At 65.2% G+C, this 17,058-nt stretch overlaps 1 protein-coding gene across 4 annotated transcripts in view; it reads right to left on the reverse strand.

Annotated features, from left to right (window-relative positions):
• CBFA2T3 (CBFA2/RUNX1 partner transcriptional co-repressor 3) overlaps window positions 1–17,058 on the reverse strand; it is a 55,562-nt gene that overhangs the window by 6,175 nt on the left and 32,329 nt on the right. For 2 of the 4 annotated variants that reach the window (XM_060289401.2, XM_060289402.2), the window contains exons 2-7: window positions 15,358–15,504; window positions 12,320–12,397; window positions 7,992–8,233; window positions 7,784–7,873; window positions 3,388–3,569; window positions 2,520–2,743 (exon numbers count right to left, since the gene is read on the reverse strand). In XM_060289401.2, coding sequence (XP_060145384.1) covers window positions 2,520–2,743; window positions 3,388–3,569; window positions 7,784–7,873; window positions 7,992–8,233; window positions 12,320–12,397; window positions 15,358–15,478 — 937 coding nt within the window. In that variant the 5' untranslated portion in view covers window positions 15,479–15,504. Of the gene's footprint in view, window positions 1–2,519; window positions 2,744–3,387; window positions 3,570–7,783; window positions 7,874–7,991; window positions 8,494–12,319; window positions 12,398–15,357; window positions 15,505–17,058 lie in introns of those variants that run through there. The other 2 variants (XM_060289403.2, XM_030849363.3) reach the window with 2 other exon arrangements.

A 17,058-nucleotide genomic window follows, 5' to 3' on the forward strand; every position in this document is an offset into this window, starting at 1 on the left:
AAGAGAGCCCAGGGCACTGACCGTATGCCCACTTCCCTGGGGGCTCAGAACAGGCCTGGCCTCTACTCATGCTTCGGAGGAAGAGACCCCTGTCCCCATCCCGCGCTTTGGCCACCCCTCCCCCACCTCCAAATCCAGCCACTCTCACTCTTTCTGCCCCCTGCTGCTGGCATAGTGGCCTCAGACCTCAGTCAAGGGGCTTCCCCACCGCTCAGGGCCTCCTGTGGCTGCCTGGCTTCACCCATACTTTACTGCTTCCCGGACTCCTATGCGTCCTTCAAAGCACGGGTCCCAGGCTCCTTCCTCCTCAGCAGCCTTGGGCTCTCAGGCTCCCTTAAGCCCCATGTATCTCTGGTTGTGTAGTAACTATAGGTGCTACTTTGCTTATCCTCAGTCCTGCCAACAGACTGTGTCAGTCCCCAGGGCAGGGCCAGTGTGGCCTGTTCACCTCTGTGTCCCCTGGGCCGAGCTCCAGCCTGGGAAGAGGGGTGATCCGGCTTATCTGCTGGGTCTCAGGTGAGCAGGTGTAAGTGTGGTCTCCTGGGAAACAGTGGGGTCGGGAAAAGCCAGAGCCCTGACACTCATTCCCCATGGGACCTGGGCCCTTTGTCTTGCTTGTGGCCTCAGTTTCCCCCACCCTGCCTGCCTCCCGGAGGTGTGATAAGACTCCCGGGAGACGAGATGGAGGGGAGGGCCCTGGGTGTGGAGCAGGGCTCTGTGCTAAGGGCTTTACGGGTTCATCCCTGCCTCAACCTCCAACCGTGTGTGGGGGGAGGGGTCCTGCCGTTATTTCCATTTTATAGATGAGGAAACTGAGGCTGGTTACAGGGACATGTGGACCAAAGTAAAGCGAGGTCGGCTGGAGCTGGGGCTGTGCCCTTAGCCGCTGGCTGGTATAGCTCCAGAGACTGAAACAATGGGGTGCCCACACCCCATAATCAGAAACAAAACAAACAACTGAGAGCTGAGAAATTCACACCAGCAGGGCAGCGTCTGGCTTCCTCACAGCAGCTCCTCCTACACTTTTTGAAATACTGAATATGCTCATCCCACTGTGACCCAGCAGGGCCCATGCTTCCTGGGCTGGGGTCTACTTAGGACTTTTTTACCCCCCAAACCTGAAATGCCTACCCAAACTGCAGCAGAGGTGGGAGGTAGTAGCCACAGCCCGCGGTACAGCACCCTGCCCTGCTGCCCACAGAGCTGGGGCCTGCACCGACGCCCTGCCCTGCTGCCCACGGAGCTGGGGCCTGCACCGACGCCCTGCCCTGCTGCCCACGGAGCTGGGGCCTGCACCGACGCCCCAACCAAAATAGTGGCTGAGATCTGCCTGACAGCTGGTGTTTATTTTTGCTTTAGCAGAAGCGGGTGGGAATTAGCACCTGCCTGACCCGGCTGCAGGGAGCCAGACGCTGTCACCTGCTGCCCGGGCCTGGGCCCGGGCCCTGGAAGCTTCCGGGGGGAGGAGGCAGGGGCAAGGCCTCTGCTGACCCTTCCTCTGGGCCCACCATCGGCGCCCTGGGCCTCTGCCTCAGGGGCAGCTGTTTCCAGGTTTCCCGCTGGGGGGGGGGTGTCCCTGGGGTGGAGGCTAATCCTATTCATCCCTTTGACCCAGCACAGAGGAAGGTCAGAAGGTCAGTCGTGGTAGCTAGACGACTCTGGGCCTGTCCGTTACCCCCTTGGGCCTCAGTCTCCCCATCTGTGATGTGGGCACGCTAACACATCACACGGGTGTGTCAGAACACATCAGGGTGCTGCCTTCTAGAACCCAGCGAAACATACAATGCCAACAAGAGGACCCCCGGGACCGGCCACACCACCCCCAGTGACAGCTGGGTCTCAGCACCCACTCTGGGCTAGGCCCTGTATTAACACACTCTCACCCCCTGAAGGCGGGGCTGCTCTTAAACCCAGCCAGCAGGGAGGAAGCAGGCCTGCAGGGCACGTGACCTGCCCAAGGGCACACCTGCCCCCGGGGCGTGTCGCCCCGGCGCCCAGCCCCCCTGATCTCCTTCGTTCTTGCACGGACCACCCTCTACGGATTTGGTGTTTTGGTGTAGCAGGACCCGCCGCGTGTGCTCAGTGGTGCCCTGCTTCCCCTCGGGGCGCCTGGGCGTTGCAACTCCTGCGACTTGGGGACCCCCCACATGCCCGGTCTCTCCCGGCTGCCAGTGCATCCTGAGCGGCTCTAGATCCCATACCTGGCCCTGCAGAGTCCCCGGGACAGGCACCTCTGCAGCCACGGCGCCCACCTGCCATGGGGAGGGGCCCTCCTGGCCCTGAGGTGGCGGCGTCCAGCTGCCCCCCGGGAAAGATGGCTGTCCCTCAGGCTTCTGGGCGCAGCCCAGGCGGGGTGGGGCGCAAATCTCTCCTCTGCACCCACGTCCTCAGTGCCCATCCTCCCCAGACAGACGCGGCCGGGCAGCGCCAGCGTTCACGAGCACACGGCAGCCCCGGATGCTCCGCCCGCCCCCACCTCCACTCGGCGCACGCGTGCACCCCCGCAGCGTGCCGCTCACCCAGCTGCCGATGGCGCTCCCGCAGCTCCCGGGGGTCGAGGTGGCGGTAGGAGTCCCGGAAGTGGTGGGCCACGGCCATGTCCTCCAGGCGGTAGTGCGGAGGCGGCGTGGGCTGGGGCAGCCCGTTGGTGGGGCTGCAGCGCTGGGCGGGGCTCAGGGTGCACGGCCGTTTGCTGAGGTGGTCCGGGTGCAGAGGGTCACGGTCTGACCCGTTCTCTTTGGTCCTGGTCCCAAGAGCAGGCAGGGGACAGTGGTCACGGGGCCACGATCCGTGGACAGAGGGGTGACGGGAAGGTCGGGGCGCGGGCAGAGAGCGAGCGAGCGAGCGAGGAGGAGACAGACCGAGGTGAACAATGGGAGAGATCAGACCCAGCTGCTGGGGGCCCAGCCCGGTGCGCCCCTCTTCCCCCTCCTCTGGGACTCCTGGGGTGAGGTGGTCAGGAAGCCTGGGCCTCCTTGGAGAGAGTGGGGGAGACACCCTCCCCCATCAGCAGGACAGGTACCCAGGCTATGACCCAGCAGTGCGGGCCAGCCCAGGCACCTGGGCACCTCGGGCTGCTGGACACTCGGGGTGCACGTCCAGAACAAATAGCCAGGGCATGCCGGCCAGGCAGTGTCTGTCCTGCCTCCGCCCCTGTCCTCCCGGGGCATCCGAGTCCTCAGGAGAACCCGCCACAGCCAGACAGGGCGGCCTCGCACCTCAGGCTGAACCTGACCAACCCGGCAGCGGCTGCCACGGAACGCAACGCGGTATCAGCCTGCGTTCTCTCAGCCCCGGAACTGGGGTGCCCGCTAAGCCTCGGCGCCAGCGCAGCTCTCGAGAGTCAGGTAGGGAGAGAGCCGGCCCCTCCACCGTCCCCCCAGGTACCTGTCAGGTGTCCTCCTCTTGCCGTTCTCGTTGACCTCCGGTAGGAGCTCCGAGGAGTCGGTGGGGGAAGAGGCGCTGGCATCCAGCAGGAGCTGCTCGTGCTGGGCCAGGTACTGGGCGGGGGTCTGCTTTGCCAGGCGGGCGCAGTGCAGGAGCTCCCGCTGCAGCAGGGGCAGGTTAGCCTGTGGGGGGCGGGGAGGGGCTTGGACTGGCTGCTGACTGAGGTCAGGGCGCCAGGTGCTTGGAGGTGAGGCAGGGACGCCAGCGGCCAGCCTTGCTGTGTGACTCTGGGCAAGCTGCACGACCGCTCTGGGCCTCGAGTTCCTCTGCTACAGCCTGGGGATGAGGGCGGGACCACGCCCCCCAGGAGACCCAGTGGTTTGGGGTTTCTCCCCTTCACCAAGCTCCCTCCTGCATTGGCATCTGGAGAAATCGAGGCGGGCTCCTCACCAGGACCCGCTGCCTGCGCCTGAGGAAACAGGCCCCAGACGACCGCCCGCACGGAGAAGGAGAGTGAGGCTCAGAGGGGACGGGGCAGCCCTGCACACAGTCACCGCAGTGGATGAGCAGGACCCCAGCACACCTGCCGCAGACCCCAACGTGCGCTGGCTGGTCCTGCCTGCCCACTTTCTGCGGGTTCCCAGCCCAGCCTTGAATGAAGGTATCAGTGTACACACGCCGCTCTGGACCGTCACGCGTGTCACCTCCCGGGGTTGGACACGACCACTGGGTTCCACATTTGTGGGTAAGGACACCACAGCACAGGGAGCAGAATGGCACGTGGGGGTGGGCACGGGATTCGAACGCAGATCCCGCCTGTGACCACCGTGCGTAACTGCCGTGCCCTCCTGCCTCCGCTCTGCTCTAGGCCTCCCGGCGAGCACGGCAGGGCCCCGGGGGCTCGGCGGTCTCCCCAGGCTGGGTGGGGGCGCAGCGGCAGGCCGCTTGGGAGGGCCAGAGTTCTGAGTATTTGTAACGAAGGCAGTTCCCCAAGTTTCTCACGGTGTTTCAAAGCCACTTCGGCAGCCTCTCCCGCCTCTGCACCACCAGCCCCCACTAGCGCATCCACCCGGACGCGATCAAGCAGCCAATGTGTTTTTGTCAGGCAGCGCCGGCTGCCAGGCCTGTTCTTTTCCTACTTGGATAGCTGAACAGCGGCCAGTCCGCCATCTGTCGAACACGTTAGGAGCGTGAGCTGGGAAAGGAGGTCCCGGGAGGTCTGAGGACGCCAAACATCCTCCCTCCCCCTCGCCAGCCCCTCCTCTCCTGGTGCAGCAGGGCGGGGGACAGCACGGGCCCTGGCTGGTTGTGTTAGAGCCATGGAAACATCTGGATTCCTGGCCGGCTGGACCCAGCTGCGAGCCGGGGCCACGGGTGGAGGGCTGGCTGGGCGGGGCAGCATCTCCCAGCTTCCGGAAAGCCCCACCACTCAGCCCCGCACAGCGTCAGGCTCAGGAGAGGGTGCAGGGGACCTGGGGCCTTTGGCTGGGGGAATGGGGACCAGGGCCCAGAAGAAATGCATAGACACTATGGGGGGCGGTACGCCTCTCCTTCCTGGGCAGCAGCCCCAATTCTGTCTCCAGGGCCTCGGAGGCCTCGCCACTGAGATGCTGGACAGACCGAGCTGGTGAATCCCAGCTCTGCCACCTGAAAGAAGGTTCCATGCTGCCCCCTTCACAGACGGGAACTCCGGCCGGAGGGAAATCAGCGTTTGCATAAACACCCGCAGTCAGTGTTACTGGAGCAGGTGTCTCCCATTCGGTGAGGGTTTATGATGTTTCCACTGCTTTCCCAAGGATCTCCTCCACTGCCCCACACTCCACTGCAGGCCCTGTGTCTGCCCACCCTGGCTGTGCTGTGTGACCGTGGGCAAGTCACTTAACTTCTCTGACTTCTGCCTCACCTGCAGCTGGAGCTGCAAGCAGCTCTGGCTCCTCCCATCCTGGGTGTGAGGCTCCCACGAGCTTCTCATGAGTTAACTCTCCCAGTCCCACCTGAGGAGGTGGGCTGTCACACCCCAGGGACCCGGGAGGGGACTGGGAAGTGGGAGTTTCGGTTGCCCAAGGGCAGAGCTGGGCTTGAGCCGGGCGGGCTGGCCACTGCTCCTGCCTCTGCTATAGGAGACGGCGCCAAGGGCCACCACATGGGTGCGCCACGGTTGGGCCCAGGAGGCCGTCAATCCCCAGGAAGGCGGTGCCCCCGCTGCTCCCAGGTCACAGGTGGGGAAGCCGAGGCCGCCCAGCAGGCCGGCACGCCCCCAGGCTCCCTGCGGCACTCTGCGTGCTCAAGAGGCCAGGGTCCCACGGTGAGTGGGGGGGGGGGCAGGGGCGGGGCACTTCCCAGGCAGGGCCGCGACGACTTGTCCACAAGCCCTGGGAACAGGACTGGCCATGCCCAGGAGCCCCACGTCTGGCAGACGAATGGACTCTGTCCCTGACAGCCCGCCGGCCCAGGGCCCTCACCCAGCTGCCCCATCACCAGGAGAGCAATCGGGGCGCCACAGCTCCGACAGCCCCATGACTGTGCTGCGGGCAGGGGGCACAGAGGCAGGCACTGCCAGGCCGGCGCGTCCCGCCTGGCGCCTCACTGGGGTGTGCCTGGGAGGATGCGGGGATGCCAGGGCGAGCGGGCCTGGCCGGGGCGCGCGGGGATGCGGCGTGTTTTCCCTGCTCCTGCTCCTCTGATAAACAAGGGCAGCGGACACGGGCAGGTGGGACCTGTGCTGTAAATGTCTAATCTGACAGGATAAGCAGGCACTGCGTCCCCCACGATGGGGAGCGTGGAGTCAGCAGTACGTTGAAAGCAAGGAGGAACAGGGAAGGGCTGCTGATGAATTGCAAATGACTGCCAGATGGGCAAACCCTCAGCCCAGCTCACAGTGAGCTCAGAGGGGTGTGGGCGGGAAGGCGGGAGGAGGGAGCGGATGTGGAGTCCCCTTGCTACGAGGTGCGGGCCTGGGGCACACCCCGGGCAGGCTGGGAGGCTTGGAGCTGGAGGGGTCGGGGCTCCGGCTCTGCTCCACCCCTCCACCAGCGGGGACCTCAGGGCCTCAGTTTCCCCACCTGTTAACCGGGAACAGTGGCAGTGCCTGGGCCACCTCCCCGCACCCCGAGGGCTGCTGGGGGCCCAGCAGGGGCAGCTGCAGAGGACACGTCGTCTGCAGAACACCTGAAATCCCCAGGTGATGACGCCCAGTGGTAGTCGAGCGCATCCCAGAGTCTTTACCTGCGTGTCTCCCCACAACCTTCCCAATAGCCTGAGAACGGTTCCCACTTCACAGCTGCGGAAACGGAGGCACAGAGGGGTGAACTAGCTTGGCCCAGGACAGTGGGGGCTAAGCGGCAGGGTCAGGGCTCGCATCTGGGCGCGTCTGGTATGGCCTGTCTTCACGACCCTCTGAAAGGCAGGCCCCGCCAGGGTGCAGCTGTGCAGGTGGCTGGGAGCACCACCTGGGCCCGGGAAACGAGAGCCCACCAGGCGCTCCAGGGCGGGCATCTCCCAAGCGAGCTCTGTGGAACCTGACCTGAGGAGATGCGCGCCAGCAGGGGCACCCGTGGTCAAATACGTTTGGGAAGCATTTCACCTCCACCCGCTCTGGGAGATGTGCGACCCTCAAGGGGAGCGAAGGCCCTGAGGAGCGCGGCAGGGGAGACACGGGTCTAGCGCTCGTCACCGTCTTGTGCACACACGCTGCCCAGCACCTTGTTAAAATGCAGGTTCTGACTCAGTGGGTCTGGGCTGGGGCCCGGGAACCTGCATTGCTCACACACCCTGGTGTTGCTGCCGCCAACCCAACACCAACTACCGAGAGGCCCTGGTCCACTGTTTACCCTCCGTGACAGCCACACGGCTGCCTTCCAACTGACACCCGCTCAGCCATCTGTCTGCTTACCCACATGACCACCGTCTGTCCACTGTCCCCCTCCCCTCGCTCCGTTCCGGGTACACCCTCGCTGCTCCTCAAACACAGCAGGCACACCCCTGCCTCAGGGCCTTTGCACGTGCTGTCCCCGCTGCCTGGCTCTGTCCCCCACTCTCCTCCCTCGCCCTCCTCTATCCTCAGAAGGCACCCTCCCTGTAGCTCCAGAGTCCATGGCCGTTGTCAGCTGGCATAGAGCAGGTGCTCAAAATATAGCTTGTCGAGCGGCTGAGTGTATTGGTCACTAATATAACAGGATTGAGCCTGGGAGCTTGGTCTCCGAGCACAGGGTCGGGTGGCTGACTACTCTGGCCTGGCAGCGAGCTTGCAGGAGTCGGCCGTGACGACGGGTCAGCACTGATCCCCCCTGGGGGACAGGGGAGTCAGAGTCTCGAGAACAGTGGCTGATCTGAGCTGGCAGAGAAAAGACTCGGGGCTCCTGGGGCCCCAGCGCAGGGCAAGTGGGTTTGTCCCTACCTTCAGGAAGGGGATGACGAATGGCCGCAGCGGGAAGTTGGTGGCCTCCTGGAGCTTGGAATGGAACTCCTCGATGGTCAGCGTGGAGTTCTGGGGGGTGGGGCGGGGCGGGGCAGGGGGAGAAAACACCTTGCTTCAGCCCGGGGAGAGGAGGGCAGAGACTGAGGGCTGGCCCGGCCCGGGGTCACCACGTCCCCACCCGACTCACCACGAGCCCCAGCACCAGCGTGCGCACGCGCTCCCCGATCTCCGGGGAGATGTCACTGCCGAACTGCTGCAGGGTGGCCAGGAAGCGCTTGAGTTTGCTGAGCTGCCGCGCCCCGCAGGCCGGGGGCAGCTGCTGCGTGGACAGCGCGGCTGTGCACGAGGTGGCTGGGCCATTGCTGAAGCCGCTGGGCGTGGATGGGGTGCCGCTGACGGCCGTGGGCGAGGGGCTGCTGCCGTTCATCACTGCGCGGGGAGAGGCGGGCTGAAGACGCGGCAGGGCGGCCGGGCCCCACGGACACCCTTTACAGACGCACAAACTGGGGCCCCGGCAGGGTGGGAGCACAGACGTGATCCAGGCGTGGCCCGGGCTCAGCGGCCCCTCGGCTTTGCTCTGGGCCGCGCAGTCAGGCCCTCCACACCCGGGGACACCACGGCCGCACGCTGCCTGGCAGACACGCATCTCCTGCGAACAGGTAGAGGGGCTTTCCCACAACCGGGATCTGCGGGCCCACCCTCCTCTTCCACGGGGAGGTCCCTCATCCCCCCTAAAGGGTAGTGACCACCCCCCCACCACGACAGCCCAAAGCCACGCCCCAGTGCCTACGCAGGTGCCAGGCTGACGGGGCTCTAGGTGGGGCAGGGGAGCCTGGACCCCCGGGACAAGCGGGGTCGGATGCTGGTGGGGGGACACCGCACAGCTGCTGTCTGGGGCTGCTGCACGGGTGGACGTGTGCACACACGGGCCCCAGCTGCGTGCGCAGGACGAGCAGGTGACCCAAGGGGCTTGCGCTGAGCTTGTGCGGGGGCCCCGGAGCAGCACTGTGGGTGCCTGTGGTGACAGACACTGGGATGCTGTGAAGGGGACCAGAGGCAGGACCGTGATCCTCAGCTGAGTCTGCCCCAGGGCCGGGGAGCCCTGCAGAGCCTGACCACCTGCACCCACTCCCCTGCACCAGGGCCTGCACAGAGATCAGAGGTCGTGGGCTCCCAGGGCCCTCGGTGATGGCGGAGGGGGTCTGGACACGGGAAGGCTGCACGGGACCCGCGCCTTCACACTCCTGCTCGCACACCCAACTCCCGCTCCTGCGCACGTCTGTGCTCCCTACACGACCGTCCCGAAGCCCACCCTCGCCCACACCCTGCACTCCACGCACCTTCCCTCCCTCAGCAGCCCTGCACGCACCTCACGCAACATGCCAAACACACGTGCACTCATGCTCGCATACACGCGTACACGTGCACGCACAGATACATAAATGTGCACACACGTGCACACACCTCATGCGTGCTCGCACACAGGCCTATATGCACTGCACGCACGCACACACGTGTGTGCACACGGACCCAGTGCACAGCCCACAAAGACCTATGCACACACGCACACACGTGCACACACATGCCCACAAGCATACCCCACATGCACACGTGTGCACACACGGGCACGATGCAATGTAGCCCCACGGCGCACCCATGTGCACACCCACACAGCACACTAGCACACGCACACGTGCAGGCGCACGTCTCACTCACTCAGCTGTGGTCCCCAAGGCCCGTGCCCTGGCCCTCCCGCCTTGTCTGGCTGGGTCTGTGCAGAGGCCGCGCGCTCACGCCTCGCTGGACTAGGGATCTGGGGACGCAGGACAGCTCAGAGCTGCTGTTTTCTCAGGGCCGGGTTTCTCCAGGGCTCCAGCATCTGCCGGGGCCTGTGTGTGTGGAGACGGGGGAGCAGCAGCCCCCTTCTCCGGGCTGGGGATGCTGCTGGGCTCGGCTCTGGGAAGCGGCCCTTCTGAACAGCCGCAGCACGGGCGGAGGGTGTGTCGCCCTGCCCCTCCAGACCACGCCAACCCAGCTATCCTGACCTGGCTCTGGGGGGTGACCTCCGCCGTCTTGGCCTCGCCCAGCCTGCAAGGGCGGGAGCACGTGAGGTGACCGCATGCCCGTCTCTCCTCCCTGTGCCTCGGCTATCCCAGGGCTTGGCTCTCCAGGTCCCGGTTGCCGGCTCCACCCGCCCCTGCAGGCCTGTGGGAGGTAGCTCCCCTCCAGCCCTAGGCCTGTGCCCTCCCCCTCGGAGCTGGAACTGGCGCCCCCCGTTAACCCCGAGCCCACTGTCTGGGCGGCTCTGCACCTTCAGCTTCCATGACCGCCTGCCGGCGACACCTGCGAACGCTCCCCCCGGCCCCCCCGCCCTGAGCTGCGGGCCAGGGACAGCCACCTAAGCCCCAGGCAAGGGGCCTCGCAGTCCCTGAGCAGCACCCACGGTGCTCAAGGTCTCCTCCCGTCCCCCGAGGGCCCCGGCAATCCGCAGACCCTCAGAGGCAGAGTAACGCAGCCCAGCCCTTGTGGGCGCAAGATAAGCACCCTGGTTGGGAGTGGGCGTCCTGAACCAGCCCAGACATGCCGTGTGGGTGAGATTCGGGCCTGGCCCCCATTTCCTCATCAGCACACGGCCCTCGGCCCAAACCAGAGGTGGGGCTTCTGGGCCCGGAGGACGGGGTGTTCCGTCTGCTGCATGCTCCCCCTCGCAGGACCCAGGTTATCCTTCTCCCACCGGAAGGCGCCGGAAACGCCTGACCTGATTGCTTTTACGTGTTGGGTGATGGCTCATCGATAACCGGCCCCACGTAACAGACGTTTGGGAAGCACTGGTTGAAAGCCAGGGTTGGCGCCAAAACAGACGTGCTGCCTCTGTGTCCCGAGAGGGGGCGGGCTGCAGGCGTGGTGACCCGCTCCGCTCCGGGGCCCGCGCCCTTCACTCGGCCTTTGGTGCCGCTTCTCTCTCCCTGGAGACACAGTGCAGGTTGAAACCTGTTTGCCCCCCTGCTCTGGACGGCCTTAGAAGCTCCTTCCAGGACCCACAGGTGACACGCCGGCTCAGGGGTAATCCTACAGGACAGTCACTCTGGGGACTTCCTCTCGCTCTGGGATGGAAGGAGCTCCAGACACAGAACACGAAGGGCCCTGTCCCTCACCCTCTCCGAGGTGTGTCCAGAGCACCCTTGGACCAGAAGACTCTGCTGTTGTGCTAATTTTCTCTGTCATTGTGGAGCTGATGCCCCCCACACACACACACCCTCGTCGAGACTGATGACAGCCGCTGGCGGTCACCCCAGACAGGCCAGGAGGTGGCCTGCTGCATGGGGACCTCACCGCAGCGGGGGCTCCTGGTCACTCACGGCAGAGCTGGGCCGTCGCTCGGGGTCTGGATCCTCAGGGGCTTCGCAGACGTGCGGCTATCCATGCCTCCTGGGACCCCGCCCGCCAGCCCCTGGCCTGGCCTCCCCGTGGCGCCCTTACCCGCTCGCCCTCGGCGCCTGGTCCTCCCGGCGGCCGGCCTGCCCTCGCTCGCTGCGCTCCCTCCCAGGCTGCCGGGCAGTCTCAGCCGCTTGCTAAAGAGACGCCGAAAATAACCCTCGGCCACAAGTGCTTTCATTCCCGCAACAGGTGTGTTACTAAGATAGACCACACGTGTCCCGGCCGAGGTTTGGGGGCACAGCGCAGCACCCCACGGCTCCCCCAGTCCCGGGGCTGGGCCGGGGGGGCTAGGACGAGGCACCGAAAACAGCCCCTCCCGCCAGCCCCCCTCCCAGCCTTGGTCCTGGGAATCGCCATCCTCCTGTCCACACAAAGCTCACAGGCATCACAGCACCGCAGCTCCGTGCACACGCCGGGCCCTAGATGATGCCACACCTGGGCTTACATCGGGCCGGTCCAGATGGGCGAGCCCGCTGCGCTGGCTGGCTGACACACACTGCCAGCATCGCCCCATGAGAGCCTCGCCTAAGGGCATCAGCTGCAGCTTGGGCGCTTGGACGGGAACGTCCACGAGTGACCAACATCTGCTGAGCACCCCGCGTGGGCCAGACTTCGTGCTGACGTGGCCCAGGGCTTCGTGCGATCACCCCTGGCGCGGGCGCCATAACTTTCTTTCTACAGGTGGTGGCCCCGGCCTGTGGACACTGTGCCTGGAAGGGTAAGCGTGGGGTCTGCCCCAGGCTGGGGTCTGCCCTTGAGATGGGCTGTGGACTGGCCACTGACATCTGACCTTCTTGCAACTCTGGGACCTGCCTGACTCGCCCTGTTTTGAGTTGGGGAAAAGGAAGCTGAGCGAGGCCATCCGCCTGCCTGAGGCCACAGAGCGTACGAGCGGCAGGGCTGGGTGTGAACTCAGTCTGTGACTTGGGGGTCCTGGCTGCTCTGCTCTCCTGGGTCTGTCTCTTGGGCTCCATCCCCTAAGAGAGGCCTAGCCCGGCGGATGCAAGGGTGCAGGCAGAGCAGTGGGCGCCGGGTCAGGACCTCCCGGGAGGCCGCGGTTTTTGTTATTTTACTTACAAAGACAGACCATAGACCATTTTAAGCAGCCATGAAAACGGCCGTGGGGCAGAGACATCGCAGGTCCGTCCTCTCGATCTGTAAGCAAAATAAGAAAAGCACGCTGTGAGGAAGGAGGCCGGCACCGGACGCTGCCCTGGGGGGTGTCTACAGTCGGCCCCTCCCCTGCCTCTCGACAGCGTTTTGGGGATTGGGACTCTGTCACCACCTTGGGCCAGTCCACAACCTTCTCTGGGCCTCGGCTTCCTTCTCTGAAAAATGGGCTGGACCAGGGGATGTCTTAGGGCCGTTTCTGGCGGGAACATCTGGGGCTCCACAAGGGTTCTGGCACCTCCCTGGGTACGGGTGGGACACCCTGGCTCTTAACAGCTGCGTTTCTGGAAAGCGCCTGGTGACCCCACTCGGCACCATCCTCAGGGACCCGGAGCCCAGGTGATGGGCTAGAGGTCAACAGACACACCAATGGTGGTTCCGAGACGAAGCCCAGGTCTGAGCTGCCGCGAAGGGCAGAAGCACCGAAGAGGAAGAGAGATTTGATTCGTCTGAGCTGGAGTTAGTGGGCAAAAGCCACGAGGAGACAAGCTGTACCACTGTAAACAGAGACTGAGCCCCTGTCACGGGAGCAGGATGGAGCGCTAGCCCCTTAAGGGTCCTCCCCGCTGCCGAGTAGCTCCTTACATCCCTCCCCAGAGTTCTCTCAGCCCTCTGCCCCAGTCCCGAGCCACACCACAGCTTCAACTCTAAAATGAATTCGTGCCCAGGGCAGTCACCAGGCAAGGAGAACCACAGCCCTCAAGCCATGGCTCAAGGTCAGTCTCTGGTCAGCTTGGCTCGCAGGCCGGTCCTGGGGAATCTGGGGAGGTTCTTGGCAGGAATCCGCAGAGAACGCGGGGGCTCCGTCTACTCTGGCTCCCACCAGCAGGTGCACAGACGCGGTTAACCCCCCTGCTTTCAGGGAATTCGTGGGTTAGGGAACGAATCTGAGGCCACCTTGGAGGAAGCCTGACACTTAAGACAAAAGCCCCCAGCAGCCAGAGAGCACTAGGCGTCAGCTTAGGAAAGAAAGACGCTCTTGTCTCTCATAACCTGCATGCCCTGAACGGAGCCGGGACCCCAACGAGAGGGGACGGACCCTGAGCCACACGCAGGCTGCCACCCGCACGTCTGTTCCCAGGCCTCACGGAGGCGAGCCGGTGGTGTCAGCTGACCCCAGCCCAGTCCACAGCCTGGAACATCTGGTTCCCAGACCAGCACTGTCTGGAACACGGGCTCCTGGACCGGGAAGAAAAGCAGGCCAGGGAGTCGCGCCCATGAGGGTCGGGGTCCCCAGGTCGGAGCCCTCGACCTCAGATGGTCTCTGCTGGTCTCTCCTGCTTGCAACCCGGACAACAGTTGCGGGGCAGGTCATCTTCCCAGGGGGAGCTGCTGTTGCCCCGTCAGGAAGAACTCCTTTTCCCGCCCGGGCTGAGCGTACGCGGGGGAAGTGTCGCCAGGCTGCAGCCTCCCCTCTCCACCCACGAGGCCGCACGCGGAGGCAGCGGTCCGTGGACGGAGACCGGCCTGCGGCTCAGCCCGAGGTGAGGACTGACTCTTCTGGAAAAGAGGGAGGGGTGACAGTCCCCGGGCGAGAAGAGTGAATGAGACAAAAGCACGGCCACCTCTGGCCACTCCTGTGCGGCCAGTGCAGGCTGCGCACCCAGGATGGCGGAGGGCAGGGCCCACCCCAGTCTCCGGCACATGTGGGGACCCTCACTCAGACCGACCCCGGGGGAACAGAAGCTGGAACATTCTGTGCCAAGCGATGTGTGGGGAGGGGTGCTTGGTCATTAAGCTCCTACTGTGCAGGGGTCGCCCTGCTTTCAGGTGGCTGCTCCCGGGAGCAGGTGGTGGTGTCCCATCTCCCAACAGAGACCAGCTCACAGCCAACATCCTACAACAAGGGGCCCAGCCCGACCTCCTTCTCCAGGTGGGGGCCGCTGCCTGGCCTCGGAGGGCAGAACCAGTACCCTTCACGCCCAGATATAAAAGGAGCAGGCCGGGCCCTGGGGCCCACCCTGGGCTCTGAGCACAGCCCAGGACCCCGGGTGGGTGGAGTGGAGCCCGATGAAGCCGGTGGGAGCCAGGGGCCACCAGGCCAAGGCATTTGAGGTTCCTGCCCCAGAGACGGGCTTCATTAGGGTTTCAAAGCCTGGGGAAGGGTCCCCCGGTGTGGGGCTTTCTGGCTTCTGAACATGTGGGTGGGGGAGGCACGTGGACTGCCCGCCAGAAACACCTAGGACACACTGCTGAGCCCTTGGTCGAGGGGACAGGGAACAGTGTCCCCCCAGCAGCCCAAGCCGGGGGTCTCCTTCTCAACTGCTCTGACTCAAAGGACCGGGGCTCAGGTGGTGCCTGTGGATTCCGAAGCCCACCCAGACCCTCTGTGTGTGCCGAGATGCTCAACCCAGGGCCCAGGGCCAGCGAGATACCACCACGTTGCTGGCAGCCGAGGCCCCCCTGACCCCAGCTCCTGGCCCACCCACACACCCGGCTCAGGCCTGGCCGCAGAGCTCCTCCAAGGCCACAGCTGCCTCCAATGGGCCCTCCAGGGCGTGCGGGCCCAAAAAGGATTCACCCACATGCAAGTGACCTGCTGTGTGACCATGGGGAATCCCTCATTCCTCTCTGAGCTCCAGTATAGCAGCTAACCTTGACAGAATGCTCACCGTGTGCCCACCGTGCTAAGAACTTCTAACTCACTCACCCTCACAGCAGCTCCTTGAGGCAGGGGCCATGACCAGCCCGGCTTTACAGATGAGGAACACCGGGCCCAGAGAGGTTAAGAAGTTTGCCCAAAGCCTCACAGCTACGAAGCAGAAGAGCTGGGACCCGAACCTCAAAGCTTGGGCCCTGACCCGTGATGACATCCTCCCTCTTAAAGGCCCAACAGGGGCGTTTACAGGTCCAGGATGGAAGCTCGGACCTTAACGGGCTCGAGGGACCCCTGGAGGTGCCTCTCCCTGCTGCGCCCCTCGGGACCGGGCCCTGGGGTTACTCACTTGTGTGGGGTGTGAAGGGGGGGTGTCGCGTGGCCCCCTGGGACGCGGCGGGCGGCGGGGGTGGCATGCTGGGGGGTGTGGCCTGGGGCTGCGTCTTCACCTCGGCTGGGGAGCCAGGCATCGCGGAGGCCTTCTCCTTCCTGTCCGCTGTGGGCGTCACGGCCACCGGGGTGGGGGAAAGGAGAGAGAGACAGAGAGAGAGAGAGCACGGGTGAAGCAGGCCGAGGGGCACAGGGGTCGGCGCCGCCCAGCCCCACCTGGTTCCCGGCTAAGGGCCCCAGCAGCTGGACGTGGGCCTATGTTGCTGGGGGCCCAGGTGGGCGACTCCCAGATGGCCCCCAGGTAGCTTCCGGCTCTGCCTACAGAGCCCGTCCCAGGCCCCAGCCTGCCCTAGATAAGCCCCAGGTGTGCTCACAGGTGGCTGCCATCCCACCCACCTAGGACCGGAGAGCAGGCTTGGGTCGGCCCATTTCAGGTGGGCTGGAGGGTGTAGCTTTCAGAACTCTGGCCAGCCAGAGCCGGGCTGGAGTTCTCACTGTGGAAGTGGCCCTGGGGGAGCCTGGATTGTCTCTCCTGCAGACCAGGGAGTCGGGCGGCATCCCCCAAGCCTGCGGTACCCCGACTCTGCTTGCATCAGCCCCTCCTGGAGGACATGTGCAGACAGCCTCCCCACCCCCATTCCTGAACCCAGCAGGTCCGGAGCGGGCCTGAGACTCCGCATTTGTAACAGGCTTCTGGGGAGGCCCCCGGGGCCGCAGCTGCCCAGGTATTCTTTGCAGGGGGAGCGGGGTGAGCCTCTGGGCCTCCCCCCTCCATCTTAGCTCAGGGTCAGGCCGCAGAGACCTGGGAGCAGCGGCTGGGATCGTGGGTGGGCGTCCCCGCTTGTAACGAACAGGCACAGCCCACGTGGCCCCAGCCACTGCTCGCCCTGCTGACACTGACGGAGTCTCCCGGGGGCCGGGGGCCGATGGGGCCAGGCTTGACACCTGTCAGCCACCACCAGGACTACAGCTCTGTCCCTCTGCCTCTGCCCATCCTCCCCTCCCCGGGGTCCCGCACGATCTGGGCAGAGGTGGAGACGCACATGCACCCGGGCAGCCACCTCCGTGAACAGCGATGATGCTAATGAACGGCATTTACCGCTACCTGTGCCCCAGACCGTGCAGACCTCCCCTCATCGCTCCCACATCCTCCTTACAGAGAGGAGATGCCCTCGGCACTCCAGGGCCCAGGGGGTGAGAGCAGAGAAGCCCCCTCCCCACCGGGCCCCACGGAAGGGGGAAGCAGCCGCTCACCAGCAGCCACCCGGCCTCGCAGCACCTGCTGTCCACTCAGCTGGCCTCCCTCCCGCCGGGCGCCCTGCCCCCCAACAGCCCGTCTGTCAGGAGGCTGACGGCTTGGCACACGTGTGCCACAGCTGTGGGGGCCCGTCAACGCCACGCCTGGCTACGGGGCTGGCGGCCAGTCTCCAGTGACAACCAAAGAAGGAAAACGTGGCCAGCGCCGTGGGCTCCAGGCCACCTCTGTGGGGTGCAGCCCCATCCTGGACAGCCCTTCATCTGACCAGGCCACCCTGGGGCAGGCAGTCCCGCCAGCAGGCCAGGGAGGGCGCTTAGGGTGCCAGACTGGGACGCCGGGGATGCAGGGCCTGGTCGGACCTTCCAAAGCCCTTCCACGTCGGGCCTTCACTGGAGCATCACG

The sequence above is a fragment of the Globicephala melas genome, chromosome 19 (assembly GCF_963455315.2).
Source record: "Globicephala melas chromosome 19, mGloMel1.2, whole genome shotgun sequence".
NCBI classification, from domain to species: Eukaryota; Metazoa; Chordata; class Mammalia; order Artiodactyla; family Delphinidae; genus Globicephala; species Globicephala melas.